A 25,187-nucleotide genomic window follows, 5' to 3' on the forward strand; every position below is an offset into this window, starting at 1 on the left:
AATGAGACTGCCTGCCTCCTAGCTCACAGCCCTTTTTATGTCAACCCTACCAGGCCTGGATTGGCTGCTACCTGCCTTCACCTGATTGGCTCCTTGGGGCAACTCTTTCCCAGAGCTGGTTTTAACCCCTTTCTCCCCAGAGCGGGGTGCTTGCCCCTCTACAGTACCTAACAGGTATTGGGGTGGAGTTGTTTATTCATCACAACTTGCGTTGGGTTTCTAGTGCAGTTAAGAGAATACCATGAACGGTTCCCAGAGGTAAAAGACCTGGGATTTTGGTACTGGGCCTCGGGCTCAAGTGATAGGGTGAGACCTAGTGGCCTTTGCGGTCCAGGGTCAGACCTCGTGACCCTTGAGAGCCAAGGTCCTCACCCTACTACACCCTCTGTCTTCCTCGTGGTGGGGAGGGTGATGAGACTTGGAGCTCAGGCCTGAAAGATTGGCTGAGTAGAGCTTACCCTGTGTTATGGGTTATGTAGTAAGGAGCCCTGTAACCCCTGCACTGGAACCAATTAAATGCCTGGTATAAGAGAATATGGGTGATGGGCAGGTAGCGCCCCTCCATTGTGTTAAAGTTGTGACCTGCTGTTTAATTCCATGCATGTGTCTGTCCTCATTTTGCCAGTGTGTCCATATCAAGTAGCTACATGTACCCTACATGCTGCTGCAAGTGTAGACAAGGCCTTTGACTTTGGGTAGATCATTTAATCTTGCTGTGCCTTGCTTTCCCTATACATAAGAAAGGCCATACTGGATCAGACCAAAGGTCCATCTAGCCCAGTATCCTGTCTTCAGATAGTGGCCCCTGCTAGGTACTTCAGAGGGAATTAATAGAACAGGTAGTCATCAAGTGATCCATTCCCTGTCGCCCATTCCCAGCTTTTTGGAAACAGAGGCTAGGGATCCCATCCCAGTGAATAGCCATTGATGGACCTATCCTCCATGAATTTATCTAGTTCTTTTTTGAACCCTGTTGTAGTCTTGGCCTTCACAACATCCTCTGGAAGAGAGTTCCACAGGAATAATAATATTAAACCACCACAAAAGGGTGTCATGAAGTATGTTTATTGCATGGAAATGCTTTCAAGATATAAACTGCTATATATATGTGATTAGGCATCGTCCCTTCCCCTATTAGTTTACAGTTTCTGATAGTGTCTATTGGGTGACAGTACAAGCTTGTAGTGGAGGAGAAATCAAAAGTTTAGCTCAACACAAGAAGGCTTTGTGGAAGAAGTCTGTAGGGGGGTTGGTTTTCTTTGGGCTGGGCAATGAACGTTAGGGCCTGAAGTTTTTCCTTTGACTTCAGTGGGCATTGGATAAGGCCCTTAAAGAAATGAAGGAAGAATGCTGTTCGTTGTGCTGTTCTAACATGCTCTGGAGCTTGTGTTTCCATAACTGTTTTTCTGCCCCCTAGGAGAATGCAAGTACAATAGTATTCCGCATGTTTGATAAAGTTTTGGCACCAGAGCTCATTCCATCCATTTTGGAGAAGTTTATAAAGCCATACATATGGGAACATAATCTACAACAGGATGAACTTCTCTTGCGGTATATAAAGGTATCCATTTTCCCTCCCTTTTTAAAGGGATGTTATTTTAGGCAAGAAATCAAGTATGATTGTTTGCTATATATTCTTACAATTTAGGGCCAGCTTCTGATATCCTTGAATGAAAAAATCTGGTCCTTAGTGTTGTTTAAATTATGGAATGCTCCTGCCATAATTCTGAATGTTTAATATTGAACTTTATTTATCAAAATACTCAGGACTTGCTAGAACGTTGTTGTACACGATCTACATCCGTGTTTGAAACTGCGTGGGAGGCAAAGGCAATAGCTGTCATTGGCTGCATATCTGATACAGATGTAAGTACATTAAATTAATGTACAAGTGGATTTTAAGCTTGTTTGTTATGTTATGAATGAAAAAATTATGTTTATATTCAAGAACAGAATACATTGCGTGGTAGGAGTAAGGGATGGGCCAAATACCATCCTGCATTTCAGTCAGTCCTAAGAGGATTCTTTGCTTCATCTGGTGCCTTTTCCCTTTCTCTTTAGTTAAAGCTGGTTTTTTTTCTGCTTTCCAGCTGTCCTGGGTAGTTATGCAAGTGGCCTTCTGCAAGGTGCAGAGCACCCTCAATTTTCATGATTTCGGGGGGGATCACAGTGGTGCCATTTTGGAGAGCATCCAGTGTGGTTGTGCATTGCATTATCATTGAGCCACCAGGATTACCTCAGTCACCATGGCTTTGTAGTTTTAGGTTTATCTTTTAGAAGAGTTGTTTCATTATCAGCAATTCTTTTTCTCGTGTAATACTGTGTTAAGGTACATATACATTTTTGGAAGCATTGCAGGAGCAACTTCCTGAGTCTTTTAGTCATTTAACAACAATTAGACCTACCTTCAAGAACTTTATACAACCTTGTAGCACACCTTGCATGATTTAATATTTTATTTAAAATTTTTGGAAGAAGCTCTCTAATCCCTTTTAATAAGGTTGCCAAAAGACAGAAACATAGAAAAAAATAAAGCATACATCTTAGAAAACTTTAAAAATATAAAACACAGCTATAACATCAATGGGAGATCTGCATGTGGAACTCTAATAGAATTGGGCTATAAATTATTCTGATAGTTTGAAGGCTTTCAGGGTGTGTCTGTGTTGTGTAAAACTTGGGGATACCTCCTTGTATGAATGGAGTTTGAGAAGGGAGAAACCTTCCATATCTAACTGAGTCATGGCTAAACTATACTTGAAGGAATTATGTAATATAGAGCTTTGTTTTCATAGAAATTTGGATTTCTTTGCAGCTGATATTTGATGCAGTACTGCAGATAATGCATGGTGCTGTGGTGCCTTGGAGTGCCGCTGTGGAGCAGCTGGTGAAGCAGCATTTGGAAATGAAACATGTCAAGTAAGGGAACATTACTTAACTCCTAACACCTATCTCTTCAAAATCTTGTAAGATATTTTACTCTTTTTTTTTTGTTTTTGTTTTTTCTTTCAATTAGAATTCAGGGTAGAACTCTTTTACCTTTATTTTTAAGAAATTATGCAGTAAGAAGAAGCAAAGCTATTAATAATAGTGACACATCTATTTGTAGAGTGAAGTTATTGCAGGAAAGTTCCAGACTGATGGAGATGAAGAAGCTGTTACGGGGCTATGGAATAAGAGATACTAATCTTTTAAAGGACAAACAGATGATAATGGTAAGTGGAGAGATACTATTTTTATTTATATTTTTACTTTGCTTCTGTGATATATATTCAAATAAAGATTACTACACAAGGCTTTGAGTATTTTGACAAGACTTTAGGGGCCAGACTTTGAAAAGCTCTTAGCACCCAGCAGCTCCCATTGTTCTGTTATTTCTTTTGAAAAGTCGGGCCTCTTCCTTTAGATAGTCTAAATGAGAGCCGAGCTCTACTGAAAACAATCAGACCACACAAAGACAATCCAGAACAAGTAAAAATAAAATCAGCAAAGTAAATGTAACTTTTAGTCCTCATTCTCCTGCTTTTGGGAGACAGGAAAATTTAAGAACTACTAAAATAGCTTGTTGGCTGGATTAGAAGTGAGCATTTGTAGTCTACTGTTGAGACATGTTCAGAAAGGTGCTTATTAGTTCTTTCCACTGTTAATGCTACCACAGGCTATTATCCTGTACAAAGGAACCAAACACAAATAATATGAATGAGATGGTTACAAAAGAAAGAAAATGTAGTCCTGCATTTTCTAATCCAAATGGGCTTTTGTAACTACCTGTGGTTTGGTGTACTGTCCTTTTTCTTAATGAGATGCTTGGTAAAGAAAAACTCTATTCAATACAGATCTCTGCAAGGTATTTGAAAAGCAGTCTTAGTCTGCTTCATACCCCCACCCGCCCCAATGCATCAGCGGCAATTCTCAGACAACTAGAGATTAGATCTCTAGCATTTCTCATGTCCCTTGGGCTCTGTCTACACTTATGGCGAGGTGTAGAATAGAGACACTGAACACCCATGTGGCCATGGTCACTGGAGGCCTATAGTGAGAATGCTTAATCAGGCAAACTGCAAAGAATAGGGCAAACAACCTCAAGACTAGTGGTTTATTCTATAATTAGGGCCCCACCAAATTCGCGGCCATGAAAAATGCGTCACGGACCATGAAATCTGGCCTCCTCCTGTGAAATCTGGTCTTTTGTATAAGTTTCCCCTATACTTACAGTTTTCATGGGGGAGACCAGTGTTTCTCAAATTGGAGGTCCTGACCCAAAAGGGAGTTGCAGGGGGTCGCAAGGTTATTTTAGGGAGGTTGCAGTACTGCCACCCTTACTTCTGCACTGCCTTCAGAGCTGGGCAGCTGAGGGGCAGCGGCTGTTGGCTAGGCACCCAGCTCTGAAGGCAGTGCCCCATCAACAGCAGTGCAGAAATAAGGGTGGCAATACTGTACCATGCCACCCTTACTTCTGCGCTGCTGCCTTCAGAGCTGGGCAGCCAGAGAGTGGTGGCTGCTGACTGAGGGCCCAGTTCTGCAGGCAGCAGCGCAGAACTAAGGGTGGCAATACCATACCATGCCATCCTTTAATGTGGATAAATATAAAGTAATGCACATTGGAAAAAATAACCCCAACTACACATACAGTATGATGGGGGCTAATTTAGCTACAACTAATGAGGAAAAAGATCTTGGAGTCATCGTGAATAGTTCTCTGAAGACGTCCACGCAGTGTGCAGCAGCAGTCAAAAAAGCAAACGGGATGTTAGGAATCATTAAAAAAGGGATAGAGAATAAGATGGAGAATATCTTATTGCCCTTATATAAATCCATGGTACGCCCACATCTTGAATACTGCATACAGATGTGGTCCCCTCATCTCAAAAAAGATATACTGGCATTAGAAAAGGTTCAGAAAAGGGCAACTAAAATGATTAGCAGTTTGGAACCAGTCCATTGTGAGGAGAGATTAAAGAGGCTAGGACTTTTCAGCTTGGAAAAGAGGAGACTAAGGGGGGATATGATCGAGGTATATAAAATCATGAGTGGTGTGGAGAAAGTGAATAAGGAAAAGTTATTTACTTGTTCCCATAATATAAGAACTAGGGGCCACCAAATGAAATTAATGGGTAGCAGGTTTAAAACAAATAAAAGGAAGTTCTTCTTCACTCAGCGCACAGTCAACCCGTGGAACTCCTTGCCTGAGGAGGTTGTGAAGGCTAGGACTGTAACAGGGTTTAAAAGAGAACTGGCTAAATTCATGGAGGTTAAGTCCATTAATGGCTATTAGCCAGGATGGGTAAGGAATGGTGTCCCTAGCCTCTGTTTGTCAGAGGGTGGAGATGAATGGCAGGAGAGAGATCACTAGATCATTACCTGTTAGGTTCACTTCCTCTGGGGCACCTGGCACTGGCCACTGTTGGTAGACAGGATACTGGGCTGGACGGACCTTTGGTCTGACCCAGTCTGGCCATTCTTATGTTCTTCTGCACTGCTGCTGACACTGGCTCTGCTTTCAGAGCTGGGATCCCCACCATCAGTCACCGCTCTCCAGCTGCCCAGCTCTGAAGGCAGTGCTGCCGCCAGCAGCAGTGCAGAAGTAAGGGTAGAAGTACCGCTACACCCCCCCCCCCCACATGAAAACCTTACGACCGCCTCTCCCCCACATCTCCTTTTTGGGTCAGGACCCCTACGATTACAACACCGTGAAAATTCAGATTTAAATAGCTGAAATCATGATTTTTTTATTTTTTTTTAAATCATATGACCATGAAATTGACGAAAATGGACCATGAATTTGATAGGATCCTATCTGTAATTAGATTTTACCAAGCCAGTAACTAAATAGCTTCTGTAATGCTTACTGGTTATCAAGAAGCCAAAATACAGTTCCATTTAAGCATTCCAACCTTTGGCTCCCCTCCAGACAGTCAAGTCTAATATAGTGAGAGTTACTGAAAGCCTTATTTGCCATATATGAAGTTCTACCAATCCCAAGAGATCATTACCCACCAGGTCAGTGAATATTTCAGATCTTACCCACGTACATGCTTACAGCCAATCCTTATTAACTAAATCTAAGATTTATTAAAAAAAAAAGTATTGTGATGGTTAAAGATCATTATACATACATATATGAATACAGTTCTTAGGTCAGTTTCATAGCAGAAGTGGTGAGGTTGCTGATTTGTAAAAATCCTTCTAGAATCAATTTAAAAGGTTATAGTCCAATAGGCTGTCCATGTGCATAGTTTTTTCAAATTCTTCCTTGAGAAATTGCAGAGATAATCCAGAGTAGACCTGGAGACCTCAGTCTTGTGACTTAGACTTTCCGTGACAAAATTTAAGCAGATCTGAGATAAAACAGGATCAGGTACGACTTCCTTTCTAGTGGAAGCAAGCTGTGGTCACAGCAGGGCTTCCTTGGCTGAAGAATAGGTAATGTATATTGTTGCTTTGAAGCTAATTCCTATTTCCTAGGCTTACACCAGAAACTAGTTGCATTCATTAGCACAGCGTTTCCCAAACTGTTCCACGGAACACTGGTGTGCCACACAATGTGAATAGGTGTTCCGTGAAAGAATCTAGAATTTAATTTTGACCCTTGCACTTGATTTTTGTACTACTTTATACGTCCTTTCCCGTTAGAAATTGTTAGTTCAAGTTATTTTAAATTTGTATTTTTGCTTTGTTTTATAAAATAAAATATATTTGAGCATAAATAACGCAATTTTTTATTTGAAAACCAAACGACTACAAAATAATATAAGTGTTCCGTAAAAGGCTAAAAAGTGTTCCGTGGCCAAAAAAGTTTGGGAAACGCTGCATTAGCATAAGACAATTAACCATCAGACAGTTCACAGGTAGTCTACTACAAATTTCAAAGACAAATGAAGACAATTATATTACACCACACGTTCCATCTAAATATTAATATCCCCTTTTGATTTCTGAATCAATAGAATATAGTCATGAAACATCATTGACAGGAACAGAAGTTTAGCATCTGCAAGCTAAATTAGATCACATTGTTAAACTTCTAAGAAGATATAGGTAAACACAGATAAATACAATTAGTATCTATTCTTAATTCTCTAACAATACAGGCCTACATTTCAAGGACTGTAGTCTATTTAACATGGCTTTTCTAACTATCCACAAAGAATGGCCCTGTTTACCATTTCAGTACTCTTCTAATATGTCCTTAAAGGTTATGTTTGGGTCATGCAGCCTGCTGGTTGTTTTAACCCTTGCTGGCTCAGCATCACAGCCCAGCTAAGATGGGTATAAATAGCAGTGTAGTTGGTGAGGCACTGCTTAGGCAAGTAAAATGCAGATGCACTAGAACTTTACGGTATGTACCCTGCATGGCTCTCTACATGTCCAGGGACTGCCTCCCACATCTACACTGCTATTTTTAGCAGCGTAGTGTACTGCTGCCTCCCTGATGCCAGAGCTTTTCCCTGCTGTAATGAAAGGCTCCAGCATTGGGGAAAAGCTCAGGCAGGGAGTCAAGGCCCTGGCAGTTCTACTTCTAAACATTTCCAGCAAGATTTAGTATCCATGTCTGTTTTCTTGTTTCAGAGACTCGTGAAATACATTCTTAAACAAGATACCCCTACTTCTTTGGAAGATGCTTTGAACATTGTAGCAGCATACATGTTGCCAAGTGTGGAAGTCTATATTTTGAGGATGGTGGACCTGATTGATCGAAATAGGGTATGAAAGTTTTAGTAGTCATTTGATCTCTACATTTAAAAATACTTGGGGCCTATTTTTCAGAACTGTGCACAGTTACTGCAGTTTGACAAACATCTGTGTATGCAATTCATTCAATCATACTACTAACACTGGTTGTAGCCAGTATGATAGTATTGAAAATCAAGCCTATATATATAGACTAAGATATGAGTAAGTTAAATTTATCATGGTTTTCCATGAACTAATGCATAGTCACTGAAAGCATGTGTACACTACAGAAACTACCATGTTTTGACATAAAGTGTAAAACATGGTAAATCCTCCTTCATTCACTGCCAGAAAGGATGAAAACAGTGTATGCTAAAATAAGGTATGCTAGAAATCTTCTAAGAAGCTTTTCTGCAGTTGCTGTTGAGTGTGGTTGACTTTCTCCAAGACAGCAAGAAAAAAAAAAAGTCATTTCTGGCTTGGCAGAATTGCCATATTTGACACAAAAAGAAAAGGAGTACTTGTGGCACCTTAGAGACTAACCAATTTATTTGAGCATAAGCTTTCGTGAGCTACAGCTCACTTCATCGGATGCATACTGTGGAAAATACAGAAGATGTTTTTATACACACAAACCATGAAAAAATGCGTGTTTATCACTACAAAACCAGTCAGTTTCCATGTTTTAAAGAGAGCCTAAGAGTTGGAGTATGTCACAAACCATTTTTTGTGGGAAGGGGTATTGAGCAACTCTGTACTAGCACAAACACCCTCCTTCTGCATCCCTGTGACTAGCAAGTGGTTTCCTCTTCTGCAGAGCTTTCTGACTGGACAATTTAGGTCACAGTTCACCAAAGCACTTAAGCACATCCTTAAGTCCGATTGATGTTAGTGGAACTCAGGAATGTGCTGAACCTTCAGCATGCATTAGTAGGGAATTCAAGGCTTTAGTACTGCTGCATTATGATAGGAGACTGTTTAGTCATTGAATTGCTGGTCACCTTTATCTATGATTTAAGGCTAAGATTTTGTCATCGTTATTTTTAGTAAAAGTCATGGACAGGTCACTGGCAATAAACAAAAATTCATGGAAGCCGTGACCTGTCTGAGACTTTTGTTGCTGCAGCTGCATGGTTTCCCCCGCCACCGTGGTGACCGGGAGTTGTGAGGTTCCCCTTCTGCCTGCGGCAGCTGGAAGCTCCAGGGTGAACATATTTCCCAAAGAGAAAATGGGACGCCCCGAGCCACTCACTGGAGGTTTCCCCTTTCCCCCCACACAAGGCTGTCACCTATCACTGGAACCTTGAGGAGGTTTCCCCCCTGTTACTACTGTCACTGGAACCCTGCCAGGGCCCTGCTGGCTGCCAGCCCCAGAGTCCCACAGCCCCTGCGGCTGATGCGGAGAATGTCAGGGAGATCTCTGGAAGTCATGGATTCCGTGACTTCCACGACCTCCGTGACATAAAGGTAGCCTTATCTATGATTATTCTTGCATATCAGGATCTGGGTCTAGGATATTCCTCCTTGTAATGGACCTGCAGTGTGGTAGGCTCCTCTAACTGAGGAAAGGAACCAGACAGGCCCCCTCCAAAGTACAGTTTCCGACCTTAAAAATCTGAAAATCACTTTTTCAACACTAACCAACTTCTGCTATTCCACCTTCTTACCAGCATGTGGTAATAAAAGTAGTCATACTTGTGTAGTGCTGTAAATGTACAAATGCTATCTAATCAACGGTTTTGCAAGAAGTCTTAAAGAAATTGCTTTTTTCTTTACCTGTTGTAATTATCAACAAATAAACTTGCAGTTTAGCTGCCCTCAGATCTCTGAATCAAAGGATCTACACATGCTAAAAACTATTCTGGGATGTTAGAGAGTTTGTATGTTATGGCAAACTGTCTGTTCTATAAAAGGGGAGAGTTAATAGACGCCCCAAGTTGTAAATTGAACTTAAAAAGTCTCTCATCTGGTGGGGCACCATTATAATGTCAGACAGTAAAGAGATGAGATAATATGCATAAGATAACTAACAAGAAAATTGAAGTTCTTTCAACAGCAAATACTAAGTCTTGTCAAACTATTTTTGACTTATACCTTATAACTTTTTGTTTTCAGGGAGAGGAATCTCTAAACTTATTAAAATCTCTGCCTCTTGCTGAAGCGGAGAAAGTTGCAGAGAGATTGTCTATATGGGCAAGACTGGTATTACAGAAAGAAGCAGATAATTCTGAAGAGGTACTAACTAATTTCACTTCACAAAATACATGTACGTTGAGCATTCTAAATGCTGCTTTTAGCACACATAGAAAAAGAGGGTGATTAATGGAGAATTGGTAAAAGCTAATGTATCTTTCAGAGATATGAAGGTGCATATCTTTTGCTTTCTGTATCCATTCATCCATTTGTAAAAAAGCAAATGATGTAAGGTAAAACCACTTTGTCAGAAATGTTCCCCATATTTTTGAGGCACATTTCATCTTGGTACAGAGACCTGCATAGTTGCCTCCCATGAGTATTAATTAAATTACAAATGTAAATCCTAATGCATTACAGCTAATTTTACCCAGCTGTAAATTCAGGATTTAACAAACAAATATGGCTCAAATAATTTTAAAATAAATTTTGTCTAAGATCTAAAAAAAGTTTGTAAATGGTATAGCATTGATATGTGCCAAAATTACATAAAGTTCTTCTTCGAGGAGTGTCCCTGTGGGTGCTCCACTTTAGGTGTCTTGGTGCCCTGAGCTTCTAGTCGGAGACTTATGGTAGCAGTTCCCCGGTTGGCCGCGCACGCACGGCAGCTGTCTCGCACTGCTCCGAGTGGTTACACCATGCGCACAACCAATTGTTACCCAGTTCCTGCTCTACCGCCTTTGGTTTCGGTTGGAACAATAGCAGCACCCTTAACATCTCTCATATTCCTCTAATTTCTTTCCCTTTCTTAGTTATTTCCCTCGTTATTGATTTCTCCTTTCATTTTTGTTCTGTCTACCATTTAAAAAAAAAAAATCCCCCCTTTTTTTTCTCCCCGCCTCAGGCGGGCAGTTGCCCAAAAGGCATTAGACAGGGATTATTCCCATTCTCTATTCAGTTTAGCCTCTTGGACATGCCTGGCTCTCCAGGTTTCAAACGCTGTCTGACCTGTAGACTTTCATTACCAGTGGCCGACAGCCACGCGCAGTGTGTCTGTTGCCTGAGGGAGACACACCTTTCCCAAGTGTCCCCACTGCAAGAAATTCACAGCGAGGACAAGGAAGGCTAGGAACCGTCAACTAAAACTATTGATGATGGAGAGATCCCTCTGACCTGCCTCCGACCCCAAGTCCAGGACACCACCTCGCCAGTCCTCACCTGCAGGTAAGGTCCTTGGTCCTAAAAAAGCCACAAAAAAGTGCTCTCACTCTTCGCCACACCATGATTTGCCTCCTTGAAAGCGATCTCCGACCACAAAAACTGCCCCAGTACCGATGGCACCAAGAGCTCTGGACTGCGAGGCACCGGGGCCATCCGGTACCGAGACGTCCCGAGGAGCAAAAGACCTGGTGCAGTCTAGCTCTCATAGGAGCAAAACTAAGCCTCCTAGCTCAACTCCGAGGGAACCAAACAAACCTCAGGCACAGAGCAGTGCTGTGGCCCACACCCTAAATTCATACCCAAGGTCACCTCCCTCTTCCATCTCAACGAACCCATTTACTTATCTGTATTCTTTCCCAAGCTGCACACAGATAACAGGGAGGCGTCCCTCCACAAACTAGACATTCGCAGAGCACTGGCGTTCTATGTAGAGAGAACAAAAACATTCAGGAAATTGTCCAGGCTATTCATATCCACAACAGAACGATCAAGAGGCCAAACCATTTCCAAACAGAGACTTTCTAAATGGGTCTCTAATTGTATCCAGTTATGTTACCAAAATTACAATCTGCAAGTTCTTCTGGACTTCGCACACACTCCACTACAGCTATGTCCACATCGATAGCCTTTCTCAAAGATGTACCCATCACTGATATTTGTAAAGCAGCGACCTGGGCATCGCCCCATACTTTCATCAAACATTATGCCCTGGAACAGCAGTCAGCTGCAGATGCTCACTTTGAACTATTGGTGCTTTCCACCATGTATACATCAACTCCAAAGCCCCTTCTCTCCACCGAGGGACACTGCTCTTCAGTCACCTAAAGTGGAGCGCCCACAGGGACAATCCTCGAAGAAGAAGAGAAGGTAACTCACCTTGTGCAGTAACTGAGGTTGTTCGAGATGGTTGTCCCTGTGGGTGCTGCACTACCCGTCCTCCTCCGCTCTACTTTGGAGTTTCAGCTTGATCCTCTGGGTGTAGAAAGAAGGAACTGGGTAATGGTTGGTTGCATGTGCGGGGTAACCGCTCAGAGTGGCACAAGATGGCTGCCGTGCGTGTGCGGCCAACTGGGGCACTGCTACCACAAGTCTCCGACTAGAAGTACAGGGCACGAAGACACCTAAAGTGGAGCAACCACAGGGACAACCATCTCGAAGAACCTCAGGGCTTGTCTATGCTACCGTGCAGGGTCGATCTAAGATATGCAACTTCAGCTACGTGAATACCATAGCTGAAGTCTACGAACTTAGATCTACTTACCGCCGTGTCTTCACTGCGGTAAGTTGACAGCTGACGCTCTCCCGTCGACTCCACTTGCGCTTCTCATTCTGGTGGAGTATCGGAGTCGATGGGAGAGCACTCAGCGGTTGATTTATCGTGTCTATACTATTGCGACCCCCGCTGGATTGATCGCTGCCCACCGAGGGGAGTTAAAAGGTGAGTAACCTTCTCTTTCAATACTTGCAAGTTATGGATATGCACTTTCACTAGTAAGAATAAAATGTATTTTAAAAATGGCTATTCTAGGCTCTTGATTTTGTTTTTGTCTAATTAAATTACCAGGTGTGTGTTGTGTTGTTTTGTTTTTCCAAATCTCACTTATAATCCAGTAAATTGCTGTGACTATGGTAAATAATTTTGGTACTACAATGTTACATGTACAAAGTATACATATTTGTATTATTGAATTTCTGTTTCCTTTGCTTTTGGATTCAGTAATATAAATCCTAGAAAAATAAGTAGTCTTGACCATGTCTTCACTATAATGAAAGCTTGAGAGGTCTCTACCTGACATTGGTAGTAATGTCTGAATATTGCCTATATTAGATGTAATTGTGATGGCAGCAGAATTAGTTAATCTGAGCTGTATACCTAAGACTATTTACCCACAAAAGGCCAAATGAAATATTAACTTATCACTTTTTTTTTTCCAGCACAAAACACAAATGTGTGTAACAAAGACACTTGTGGAGGTTCTTAAATTCCTGCTTAGCATTCAGAAAGGTAAGTTGTAACTTACCCCTTTATATATTGTCCCGGTAAGTAGCTCAATAAGTAACTATTTTTCCTATCTTACAGAAAATCCTCTGAAGGAAGATGAATGTAAAGCAAACTTAAAAATGTTTGAAACACTTGCTAGCTTGCAGGTAAGTATTTTATAGTTACAAGAAATTAAAATAAGTTTGAAATTACCCTGAGTAATGTTATTAAATGATGCATTTTTAAAAATCCATCCTATTAAAATGTAATTTTAGCTACTATTTTACTATGTTCTCTGTGTGTAATAGTGGCTTACAAATAAATTTAAAATGTTCAAATGGCTATGGATGATGAAGATTGATCAACAGATTTTGTCATTTAAAATATTATTTCCATGCTAGTATTTTAGGGAATGTAAAGCAGAGTGGATAAAATAAATATATATATTTTTTAAAAAATATACATTAACTCTGATTTTATTTACATTAAATATGTTTCTCTTTTTTACTTTTAAACAGGTTTATTTTTAATTTGAAATTATGACAACCTATGTTAAGACCTAAACTTAGTATAACTTAAATTTAATAAAACTAATGTGCTGCATCAATAAGCCCTCCTCAAATTTTTATGAGTTAAAGGCTTCTGATTATTTAATTATATACAGAATCAGGGGGGAAATATCAGCTCAAATTTTATTAAATGTCTCAAATATCATGTACTATATTCAGTATCTATATTATTTTCAGTCTTTACAAAGATGTTGGTATTTACAGTTTTTCAAATGTGAATACTTCCAGTTTCTGTTGTGCAGAAATGATTTTGCCTTAATTACTTTTCGTTGCAGTTTAGCTAGCAGGTGCAGAGAGAACACTTTTAATTTAATTCCAATTTCCATCTAAATGCAGCTTGACAGAAGTTGTGAATAAAAAATCATATAGTAAATAAGAAATGTGACTCCCATTTCTAACATAATAAAAAACGTAAAAATTAAGAATTTTGAATAAATGTATCTTGAGCTTTATAACTGCTTAAATAAATATGTATAGATATAGTATATCCTCCTGGTTAGCAAAAAGTGAAGTGTGAAACTTAGTGTAAAAACTATATTTAGTTGCAAATCAATGAGAATGAACCTTTCTTTGGGAAAATAGCCCAAGAAAACAAAATTAAAATGGATTTAAATCAAGGTTTCTTGCTTGCTGATTTAAATCAGTCCATCCTGGTCTAAAGTTCCCTGGGCATATGTTGTTGGTGGCTGAAAAAAATTCATACCACTTAATCTTGAGTTAGGGCATATCTACACGGTGCAGCAAGACACATGCTCGGAGTATGATTCTTAGGATTCTTACTAGACAGGAATTGTGGTCTAATGGACAGAGCACCTTAATAGTACAATTTTAAATGGTCTTACATTAAAGAACACCAGGGAACTTTTATTGTGCACCTTTAGGGTCGCAGGGTTTACACAAACCAATTAATGCATAACACTTTAATGTGCTTTAGAAATCACACCTCCATAATGTTCATTGCCTTACTGTGTAGACATGCCCTTAGTGGTGTTGATGTTCACCATTACTTTTATGGCATGCTCCAAGCGACTTGCCCAAAGCCATGCTGTGAGTCATTTGCAGAGTTGGGATTAAAACTCAGAAATCTTTTCCTGTTTTCTGTTAATGTGCTCTGTTCCAGTCTCCTTCTAGTGTAGCCTATAGGGCTAGCCTGCTTGCTTGCGTATATATATATTTTTGTGGTTTTAATTGTTCGTTTTATTAGGTTTATAGGTTTATATTAAAGTAGTTTGGCTGTAATGCAAGGGACCTACAGGCCATATCCTGTATGTTGAGCTAAGGCAAAGTTAGCAAACATACGTTTGGGATTAGATAAATAGTAATAAGTTAAGCATAAGGTTCATATATGGCTGTAACCTTTAACTTAAATAGATAAAGGATGCGTTAAAGTAGGCTGGCTTAGGGAGCTTTCCAACGTTCATGCCCTCGGTAAACAGATACACCACAAGGAAAGAACCAAAATAACCGGAAAAACAAAAATAACCAATGTAAAACTAATTTAATATTATTAATATGTAGGTATATGTTATTCATACATACAAACATACCCACCTATAAAGTGTACCCCAACATTTTGGTGGGTAAGAAAACTAAGTTTGGTCATGGAAGAAGGGCTCAAGCACCCATGCCCTATAAGAGGAGTGACCCACCATGCCAAGGAGGCGTCTAAGCTGCTTCTTCTAAGTTTTGTGTTTCTGAGCTTCGGAGCTTGTTTACTAAGTTTTCTAAGTGCCAACCTTCTTCGTTCTTAGTTTATTAGTCTGTTAGTTTTAGTTTTAAGTTTTAAGTCAGTTAGGTAAAATTCTAAGTTAGCTTCAATAGCTTTTAGCTCTCTAGCTTCTTCTAAGCTCTGTATCCCCCACTCAAAAAGTGAGAAACCTGAGGCGAGGCTGGAACTTTGTAAAAACTTAAACAAAACAAATTTCTAAAGTAAGTCACATGAGTAAGAAGGTTCTGTTCTATTATTTTACTTTTTGTTGCAGGAGGATTTTGATATCTTTATTTCAGTCAAGGATTATGGGAATCATTTGTTGATGTCTCAGCTCCTTGAAGAGCACATAAAAGCCTATGAAAGTATCCAATCCATGGCAAAATCTAGAAAAATGCAAGCAACAAATTCCAAAGATGACAGTAAAACAAAGAACCGTTCCACTGAATCAAGACTTTACAGACTAGCGTTGCTTCTGCAAAGGACAGAGCAAGAGTTGGGGGCAAAGCTGGCACTGAGGTCATTAGATGCTGGAAAAATTGAAGAGGCACTAAAGATATGCAGGTAAAATTTCAGAAGAGTTTAGGACTGGTTAGCATTAAAGTAAGAAAAAGTATGCAGTAAACTATTTCTGGTACTCTGCAATAGTAGCTCTGGTAGCTGTAATGCAAAGGCAAGATTGACTAGAGGGAAGAGGAGCCGCACAGCAGATCCACTTAAGCAATATACTGTGTTGTGTACAAGACTGCAAGAGTAGGTTCACCTTGGATTGTTTGGAGCCTCCCCGTGTGTTTTTCCGTGACATGGTTATTAATGCCATCTTTACTAAGGCTAGGTCTACACTAAAAAGTTAAGCGATGTAGGTGAGTCGACCTAGGAGCGTGAAAAATTTGCACCCTTGAGCGACATAGTTAAGTTGGCCTAACCCCCAGCATAGACAATGCTAGGTCAACAGAATTATTCTTCCGTCGACTTCGCTACCACCTCTCGGGGAGGCGAATTAACTACAGCAACAGCAGAACTCCTTTCCTTGCTGTAGAGAATAGCTACACTGAAGCGCCACCGCAGTGCAGCTGGAGCACTGCAGCTGTGCCACTGCAGCTTTCCTAGTGAAGATAGCCGAGGTGAAGGATCTCAGTAACACAGCTGAGCGAGGGTGTGTATTTTAATTATAGCAGTTTAATACTGTTGTACTGGATGAAGAATCATTCAAGTAGACAATATTAGCCAGCCACTATATATAGCTGAGCTTCCTGAGTCCCATGAATACAGGGAAACCATCCAAACCCTAAGCTATCCTGCATTTGGTAGCTGAAACTCTTTAATCAACACACCTGTTTAGTTAGGGCCCTCAGTTACTTTTCAGTTATCTTCCTGAAAGTGGCACAAAATGGAAGTTAAACTAAAATAATTTATAACTAATTTCACAACAGTCCATAGTTATAGACAAGGTAAGCACTTGTCCTTTTTCTTGCATATCAGTTTATTCAGATTTCAGGCCCAGCAGCACCACCTATTGGTGAGCTAATTCACTTCTTAGATTTTGTTGGATCAATATTAATACCTCAAAAGAAAGACAAGTTATGAGTTTGATCTTAAATAAAAATCTAACATTAATTTTCCCTTTTTTTCATTAAAGAGATTTATATGAACATCACTGTAATGAACAAACAGGGAAGTTGCTGTTTTTAGCTTGCCAAAAGCTTTGTCATATGTTGGGAGCTGACGTTCCAATGATCACACCTGAAGGACTGAACTTTCCAGCAGTGATAAATGAGATGGCATGCCAAGCAGCTACAATATGCAGTCCAGGTAATCCAGTATCATAGTTTCTTATCTGTGTTCATGATGAAATGTAGATTTTCAGACAAATCACTTTTCTATGAAATATGAAAACAAAAAGTGAATTTCTATGCATGCATACCTCTGTAAAAGGGGGTGACACCAAATGGTGATTTTCTTTATAATAGAGAATATATAACTTACATAAAAGAATGACAATAATTTTAATTTCTCACAGATCTGTTATTAGATTCTCTGGAGCTATGTAAATATACATTGGCTGCTAAGGAAATTTACGGGCAATGCCAAATAGAAAACTATGGATTTATAGCAAAGGTAACATCTTCCAATTTAAACAATTTGAGGCTTAAATTTTTCTTTTACAATGGTTTATGAAATATTCACTGTTTGTGCATCTTTGTCAACTTGCCGAGGAATATCTAATCATAGATGCTAATTAGCTACTGCCATCCAGACCTAAATGATATTATCAACTCCTCTGCCTCATGTCTCCTATATCTCAGAACAAAAACGATTGTATCTTATATTATGCATCTTGTCTTGCCAAAACATCTGTTTGGGTACCATTATTAATACTCTTAATGTAATGTCTATTAATTTCTGTTGCCAAGACAGCTTGAAATCATAGAACACTGATTCTGAAAAAGCTTTTACAAAAAGTGGTCAGGTTATACAATGATATGTATGTGGGTGGTGGGTTTTTTGATAAATACATGTAGAACTTGGGGATGCTCCCATCAGTTAACAACTTTAAGATACCATTCAAGAGTTTGATCTATCCCTTTGTTACTGTTTTTGTTGTTTGTTGAGGGCCAACAGCAGTTTGGGCTGCGCAAAATGTAAGGATCTTACAGTCTAACTAGCATAGACCAAACAGGTGGAACAAATAAAGGCACTTATGGCCTGGTGCAAAACTCACTGAAGTCAATGGGAATCTTTCCACTGACTTTAATGAGCTTTTGATCAGCCCCTGATTTGGGATTCGAGAGTCCAATCTTAAATGGTTAATTTTCAGTTCCATTTAGTTCTTGTGAAAACTAGTATTAGAAAATGCAAATGTTCTCTGGAATGCTAACAATAAATGAATACACTTTAATGCACTGGTTAGTATTTTTCAAAAAATAATGCACATGGAAATTGTGCCTGAAACACATATACAGGGGCACCTGGCCAACCTCCATTAATTCAATGGAGAATTAGTTGAGATTAAATATATGGGATTGAAAATTCAAAACAAAAACACAAGATTTTTGTTTTTTGTTTTTAAAAGCCAAATTAAAAAACATCTCCCTTTCAAAATTAGTGGGCGTTATGCCCACAAAAGAAGTAGGGAATGTCTTTCATTCCCAGTGCCCAGCAAAAACAAGTATCTTGAGGACATATTTTCAGACATGAGCATCTTTTCTTCCGAAATTTGGAAACTTGATCTGTAATGTCATGCAATTTATTAGTTTTACAATCATGCATACTTTTTAGCTGATACCTTTATGGAACTTCACACGCACTTTATTACCTGTTCATATTTTTTGCAATGTGTTAATTTAGGCAGCATCTTTTGGAGCTGATAAGGATCCTTATGAAGAATGGACTTATGATGATTTCTTTAGTGAAGATGGAATAGTTCTTGATCCACAGATGGCGCTCCCAGTTGCATATGAAACTATTTCTTCCCTTGTGCCTGTTGCTGGTAATCTTTATTCCTTAATGTTATGAGTTAGTGTACAGTCTTTATCCCATTTCATATTAAACTGTTTTTAGGTAGGAATATATACATAATTCCTATAGTACACAATTTTTTTGAAACCGATATCATTCCCCAGTCTTCCCCCTCACAAAGGTTTTTGATAACTTCAGCAATTATGAATAGACTTTTGCATTGTATTAGGTGTTGTCAAGAGACTTACATTTTCAGTTATGCATCAGAAACACTGAATATTCTAAAACTATTTATTTCTTGTGTAGAACGGTAAATACACTTTCATTTTCTTAATATTTCATTGTATAAATATTTCATTGTATTCTAAATATTTTATTTTTTATCTATAAGCATTCTTGGATAGTGTCAGATCTATTTATAAATGATATACTAATTGACTAGTAAGCTGAAAATCAAACTTTCTGAGTATGAAGGAAATTGTGTTTGGCTGTGGTGGTTTTGGTTTTGTTTTTTCCCTCACATGGGAAAATGTCTGAGATCTATAGTCCCATCCAGGCAAAGGAATTTACACATAGCTCCAGCAGGGTTAATGGAAACAATCTGTTTATATTTCTTCAGGCATAGATGAGAAAATGGTTCCCCTCTTACGAAGTAACATCCAGTTATACACAAGAAAATCACAGAAAAGATCCTAGCTCTTACAGTCAGAATGGGGCACTAATTAATTTTCTAGCTTTATTTTTGTATTGGTTTCAAAGTATAATATTTTAATAGTAATTTCCAATGTTTATAACTTTGCTAAGATCTTAGTGCACTGCTCATAAATATTTGTCTCATTTGCAGATAACAAGATGTATCCTTTGGACTCTGTAAGCTTGGCAAACTGTCCATTTATTAAAGGTACTATGAAGACATAGTAAAAGCACAAGAGTAAAATACTCTAAAATGTTACTAAGTGTTTAATTTAATCCCACAAAAGCAAGAACATACCTATTTAATGCTAAACAATTGGTTAAGACTTCCCACTAATATGGAATGTTTATACCCATACATGGCCACAACCATCTGTTATAAACTACAGCTGAGGACCACTTAAAAACAGTGCACAACACAGCTTTTAATTTAGTTACCGGTAGTGACTGTATTGTAACTATATTGTACCTGTGCTCTAGAGATTGCCCTTCTTTCTGTTTTATTGCTGGGTGTTAGTTTTGACCTATAGAGCTCTTCATAGGAGACAATCCTCCGCATCTTGGAGAACCCATCTCTTCATGTCTTATTCCAGCAGCTGATCAACTTGCGTGCCTGAGCTGTCTGTCTTTAGATAGGTTTTTATCTGGGGACAGGGTGCTCTTCGTGGAAGGTCCATTATTAATGAGTATTATCATTATGCATTACAATAATGCCTCAGGGCCTTGTTGTAGGCAGTGTACAAACACACCCGCCTGCTCTGAAGAGTTTACATTCTAAATGGACTAGACAGGCAAAAGGTGAGAAAGAGGTATAACATACAAATGGAAGATGGGAAACTGCAGTACAGACAGCCTAAGCAACTTGTTTACCATGTAGGAAATTTACAGAACTGGGAATTGAACCCAACCTATCCTGAGTTCCAATCCAGTACTTTAACCACAAGACGATCCTTCATCTCTCATTCTTGAATATGAAATGTACCCCTGCCTCCCTCAGTTATCTTACAGGGCACGTCACAAAGCTATACGCTTCCTCAGGGATGGGTTGAATGTGGATGAGTGGGTTGAAGATGGAAGGGTTTTATTTCTATAGTTGAACCTCAGAGTTGCAAACACCATAGTTACCAACTGACCAGTCAGCCACACACCTCATTTGGAATCGGAAGTACACAATCAGGCAGCAGCAGAGAGACGCACATACACAAGAAAGCAAATACAGTAAAGTACTGTGTTAAATGTAAACTACTAAAAAAAAAAAAAATGGGAAAGCAGCATTTTTCTTCTGCATAGTAAAGTTTCAAAGCTGTATTAACTCAATGTTCAGTTGTAAACTTTTGAAAGAACAACCATAACATTTTGTTCAAAGTTAAGAACATTTCAGAAGAACCTCCATTCCCGAGGTGCTCATACTCTGAGGCTCTCTTGTATGTGTCCAGCACTTTTGGAGAGGCCCATTTGTATATATCTAAAATGAATATAACTGTCCAAAAATGGACCTCACATACAGATTGAACAAGAAGATTGAGATAATACAACTCTATGGTAACCCACAGAAGAGTGTTCTTGAAACAGAAAAGCAATTGTCTACTACAGGGGTCTCAAACTCAAATGACCACGAGGGCCACATGAGGACTAGTGCATTGGCACGAGGGCCGCATCACTGACACCCCCTCCTCGCTGCCCCTGCCCCGCCCCCACTCCACTCCTTCCATGAGGCCCTGCCACTGCCCCGCCTCTTCCCACCCCTTCCCTGCCCCCATTCCAACCCCTTCCCCGAAGTCTCTACCCCAACTCTGCCCCCTCCCTGCCCCAGGGGGTGCAGGAGGGGTGCGGCAGGGGGTTGGGGTGCAGGGTGCAGGAGGGGTTTGGGGTGCAGCAGGGGGTCAGTGCAGGGTGCGGCAGGGGGCTCAGGGCAGGGAGTTGAGGTTCGGGGTGCGGGCTCCAGGGTGGCAGCGGCACGCACCAGGGCCAGGGCAGGCTCCCTGCCTGCCCTGGCCCCTGCGCCGCTCCGCTCCAGGAAGCAGCCGGAACCATGTCCCTGCAGCCCGGGGGAGGGGGGCGAGGGCACAGGGCTCTGTGTGCTGCCTTGCTGCTCCTCCAGGTACCTCCCCTGAAGCTCCCATTGGCTGCAATTCCCCATTCCTGGCCAATGGGAGATGTGGGGGGTGGTGCCTGGAAGCCATGGCAACGCATGGAGCCCTCTGCCCCCCCTCGCTCCCCAAGGCCGCAGGGACGTTGTGCCAACTGCTTCAGGGAGCGTTACGGGGCCACGGGGGGCAAACCCGCTGGTGGGATCTGGCCCGCGGGCTGTAGTTTGCCCACCCCTGGCCTGGAGGTAGGCTGCATGCGGGCCACGTGTTTGAGACCCCTGGTCTAATACTATGTTTGGGAGGCAACATGATCCAGTGGATAGGGCACTTGATTGGGAGTCAAGAGACCTGTATCTGCCACTCACCTGCATGTCTTGGGCAGATCATTTTTACTTTTATGCGCCTGAGTTTCCTCATCTGTAAAATGAAGAAAATGTTACTGACCTTCCTTTCTAAAGCACTTTGAGATGCAGATGACCAGCTAATTAGTACTAATAATACCCTGTAGGTCCTTTCATAGCGAAGAGAAGAGAACTGCTCAGAAATGACTGATTGTCTCTGCAAGAGTCCACAGCTGACAAACAACATCTGATTGTTAACCTAAAGAGGATTTTTTTTATTTAGGCATTAACTTCTGAACATGAAGTTTGTAAAGGAGGCTAAAATTGACCTGCCAATATCATCTGCACCATTATCATTATTTTTTAACAAAGAATACCTTAATGTAGAGAGAGAGAAATCAGCTTTCAATGTAAATGTCAAAAACTTAATTAGACTTGACATACAAGCTTCCTTAATATATAAGCTAATCATTTTTTTTCTGGTGAAACATTCCATAGGACAGAACCTCCTGTTGCCAGTCAAAACGCCCATCTGTGCACTGCTTCAGAACCTAATGGAATGCAGTCAGTGTGAGTTAGCCTTGCGACTAATAGTCTGTCTGTTTGGATCCTGTCTTCAGCACTGTGTATCAAACAACATGGATATGTGCCTGGGTGAGAAGGTATGGACAAAACCTATGCTGAATTTCACTGAAAGTAAATCTACCAAATATGGCTGAGGAATAGGTATTGTGATACACAACCTCTCACTAGAAGTTCATCTCATCACCATCTGATGAGCTGTTTAGTTGCCTGTATGAAACAAGCTGGTGGTCTCCCCTTCTAATGGACAACAGTTTCACATTGCAAAACCACTATCCTAACTGAGACTCTTGAGAGACTTTTTAGGGAGACCAGGGGTTGAATGGGTGTTGATAACAAACATACCCTTCCACTGTCTTCCCTCTTCTGAGGTGGCTTCTCTTTTCCATCAGGGTTGAGGGATATTACCATAGGATGGTGAGGGGAACATTGCAAGTTTCACTATCCAAATTACATCCTTCTTCTGGATAAACAGAGGACTTCTGTGTCCAGTGCTCTCAGTCTGAAATGTTTCTCAAACATTTAATTCACTCTGAAAATATAACTTACAACTTACTTGCAAATATCTCTTAAGTGACAAAAAAAAGTCATAATTTGTAAGAGTGATTTTTTTTTAACCCTTAACAGTTACTTTCCTGTCTTTTTTTTTTTTTTTTTTTCTTTTCAATAGTTACATGATGGCAAAATGCTAGCTGATGCCAAAAGCTTTCTTATTGCTATGAAACAAAAGTCTACTTCAGTGATTGTCGCTGCTGTCCTGGCCTTATTACACAAGGTAAGCATGCCTTAAGGTAAGCATACCGGCCAAACTGGTTGAAACTATAGTAAAGAACAAAATTGTCAGACACATAGATGAACATAATTTGTTAGGGAATAGTCAACATGGTCTTTGTAAAGGGAAATCATGCTTCACCAATCTACTAGAGTTCTTTGGGGGGGTCAACAAGCATGTGGACAAGGGGGATCCAGTGGATATAGTGTACTTAGATTTTCAGAAAGCCTTTGACGGGGTCCCTCACCAAAGGCTCTTAAGCAAAGTAAGCAGTCATGAGATAAGAGAGAAGGTTCTGTCATGGATTGGTAACTGGTTAAAAGATAGGAAACAAAAGGAAGGAATAAATGGTCAGTTTTCAGACTGGAGAGAGGTAAATAGTGGTATCCCTCAGAGGTCTGTACTGGGCCCAGTCCTATTTAACATATTCATAAATGATCTGGAAAAAGGGGTAAACAGTGAAGTGGCAAAATTTGCAGATGATACAAAACTACTCAAGATAGTTAAGTCCCAGGCAGACTGCGAAGAGCTACAAAAGGATCTCTCAAAACTGCATGACTGGGCAACAAAATGGCAGATGAAATTCATTGTTGATAAATGCAAAATAATGCACATTGGAAAATATAATCCCAGCTATACATATAAAATGATGGGGTCTGAATTAGCTGTTACCACTCAAAAGAGATCGTGGAGTCATTGTGGATAGTTCTCTGAAAACATGCACTCAATGAGCAGCGGCAGTCAAAAAACCAAACAGAATGTTGGGAATCCTTAAGAAAGGAATAGATAAGACAGAAATATCATATTGCTCTATATAAATCCATGGTACGCCCACGTCTTGAATACTGCATGCAGATGTGGTCACCCCATCTCAAAAAAGATATATTGGAATTGGAAAAGGTTCAGAAAAGGGCAACAAAAATTATTAGGCGTATGGAACGGCTGCCATATGAGGAGAGATTAATAAGATGGGGACTTTTCAGCTTGGAAAAGAGACGACTAAGGGGGGATATGATAGAGGTCTATAAAATCATGACTAGTGTGGAGAAAGTAAATAAGGAAGTGTTATTTACTCCTTCTCGTAACACAAGAACTAGGGGCCACCAAATGAAATTAATAGGCAACAGGTTTAAAACAAACAAAAGGAAGTATTTTTGCACACCATGCACAACTTGTGGAACTCCTTGCCAGAGGATGTTGTGAAGGCCAAGACTATAACAGGGTTAAAAAAAGAACTAGATAAATTCATGGAGGATAGGTCCATCAATGGCTGTTAGCCAGGATGGGCAGGGATGGTGTCCCTAGCCTCTGTTTGCCAGAAGCTGGGAATGGGCGACAGAGGATGGATCACTTGATGATTACCTATTCTGTTCATTCCCTCTGGGGCACCTGGCATTGGCCACTGTCAGAAGGCAGGATACTGGGCTGGATGGACCTTTGGTCCGACACAGTATGGCCATTCTTATGTATACAGAAAGAACCATTGCATGGGGCCTTCCCGTCTCTGATTTGAGTTCTGAGAAACCCCCTCTAGCCCATTTTCCTCACTCCATGTCCCTCTCTTCTGAAGAATACTAGAACGCTCACTCCAGAGCCTCACTACTGCATTCTTTTATTACTTCTCCAATCCCACATCTAGGCTGTACGGGCCCCAACTGAGCGTAGTATCAGCTTTAAATAATAAGGTTGGTCTTGTGGTTAAGGCACTTGACTTGGAATCAGGAGACCTGGAGACTTGATTTCAGTTCCCAGTTCTGCCACAGGCATCTAATGTTACCTTGAGCAAGTCACTTAATATTTCCGCCTCAGTTCCTCATCTGTAAAGAGGGAGAATTAGTATTCCCATTCTTTGGCTGTCTTGTCTATTTAGATTGTAAGAGGGAGACCTGTCTCTTACTATGTGTACGTACAGTGACTAGTACAATGGGATCTGATCTCATTTGGAGCCCTCAGGTGCTATTGAA

General features: G+C 40.3%; 1 protein-coding gene across 1 annotated transcript in view; it reads left to right on the plus strand.

Annotated features, from left to right (window-relative positions):
• The window catches only part of KNTC1 (kinetochore associated 1), an 81,041-nt gene that overhangs the window by 27,059 nt on the left and 28,795 nt on the right, over window positions 1-25,187 (plus strand). The window contains exons 26-40 of the mRNA XM_074972997.1: window positions 1,418-1,561; window positions 1,768-1,866; window positions 2,816-2,919; window positions 3,110-3,215; window positions 7,570-7,704; window positions 9,790-9,909; window positions 12,964-13,033; window positions 13,109-13,176; window positions 15,561-15,850; window positions 16,926-17,098; window positions 17,307-17,404; window positions 18,635-18,776; window positions 19,590-19,646; window positions 22,368-22,531; window positions 23,122-23,226. Of these exons, the coding sequence (XP_074829098.1) occupies window positions 1,418-1,561; window positions 1,768-1,866; window positions 2,816-2,919; window positions 3,110-3,215; window positions 7,570-7,704; window positions 9,790-9,909; window positions 12,964-13,033; window positions 13,109-13,176; window positions 15,561-15,850; window positions 16,926-17,098; window positions 17,307-17,404; window positions 18,635-18,776; window positions 19,590-19,646; window positions 22,368-22,531; window positions 23,122-23,226 (1,875 nt within the window). The remainder of the gene's footprint in view (window positions 1-1,417; window positions 1,562-1,767; window positions 1,867-2,815; window positions 2,920-3,109; window positions 3,216-7,569; window positions 7,705-9,789; window positions 9,910-12,963; window positions 13,034-13,108; window positions 13,177-15,560; window positions 15,851-16,925; window positions 17,099-17,306; window positions 17,405-18,634; window positions 18,777-19,589; window positions 19,647-22,367; window positions 22,532-23,121; window positions 23,227-25,187) is intronic.

This window comes from Natator depressus, chromosome 15, assembly GCF_965152275.1.
Source record: "Natator depressus isolate rNatDep1 chromosome 15, rNatDep2.hap1, whole genome shotgun sequence".
NCBI lineage: Eukaryota > Metazoa > Chordata > Testudines > Cheloniidae > Natator > Natator depressus.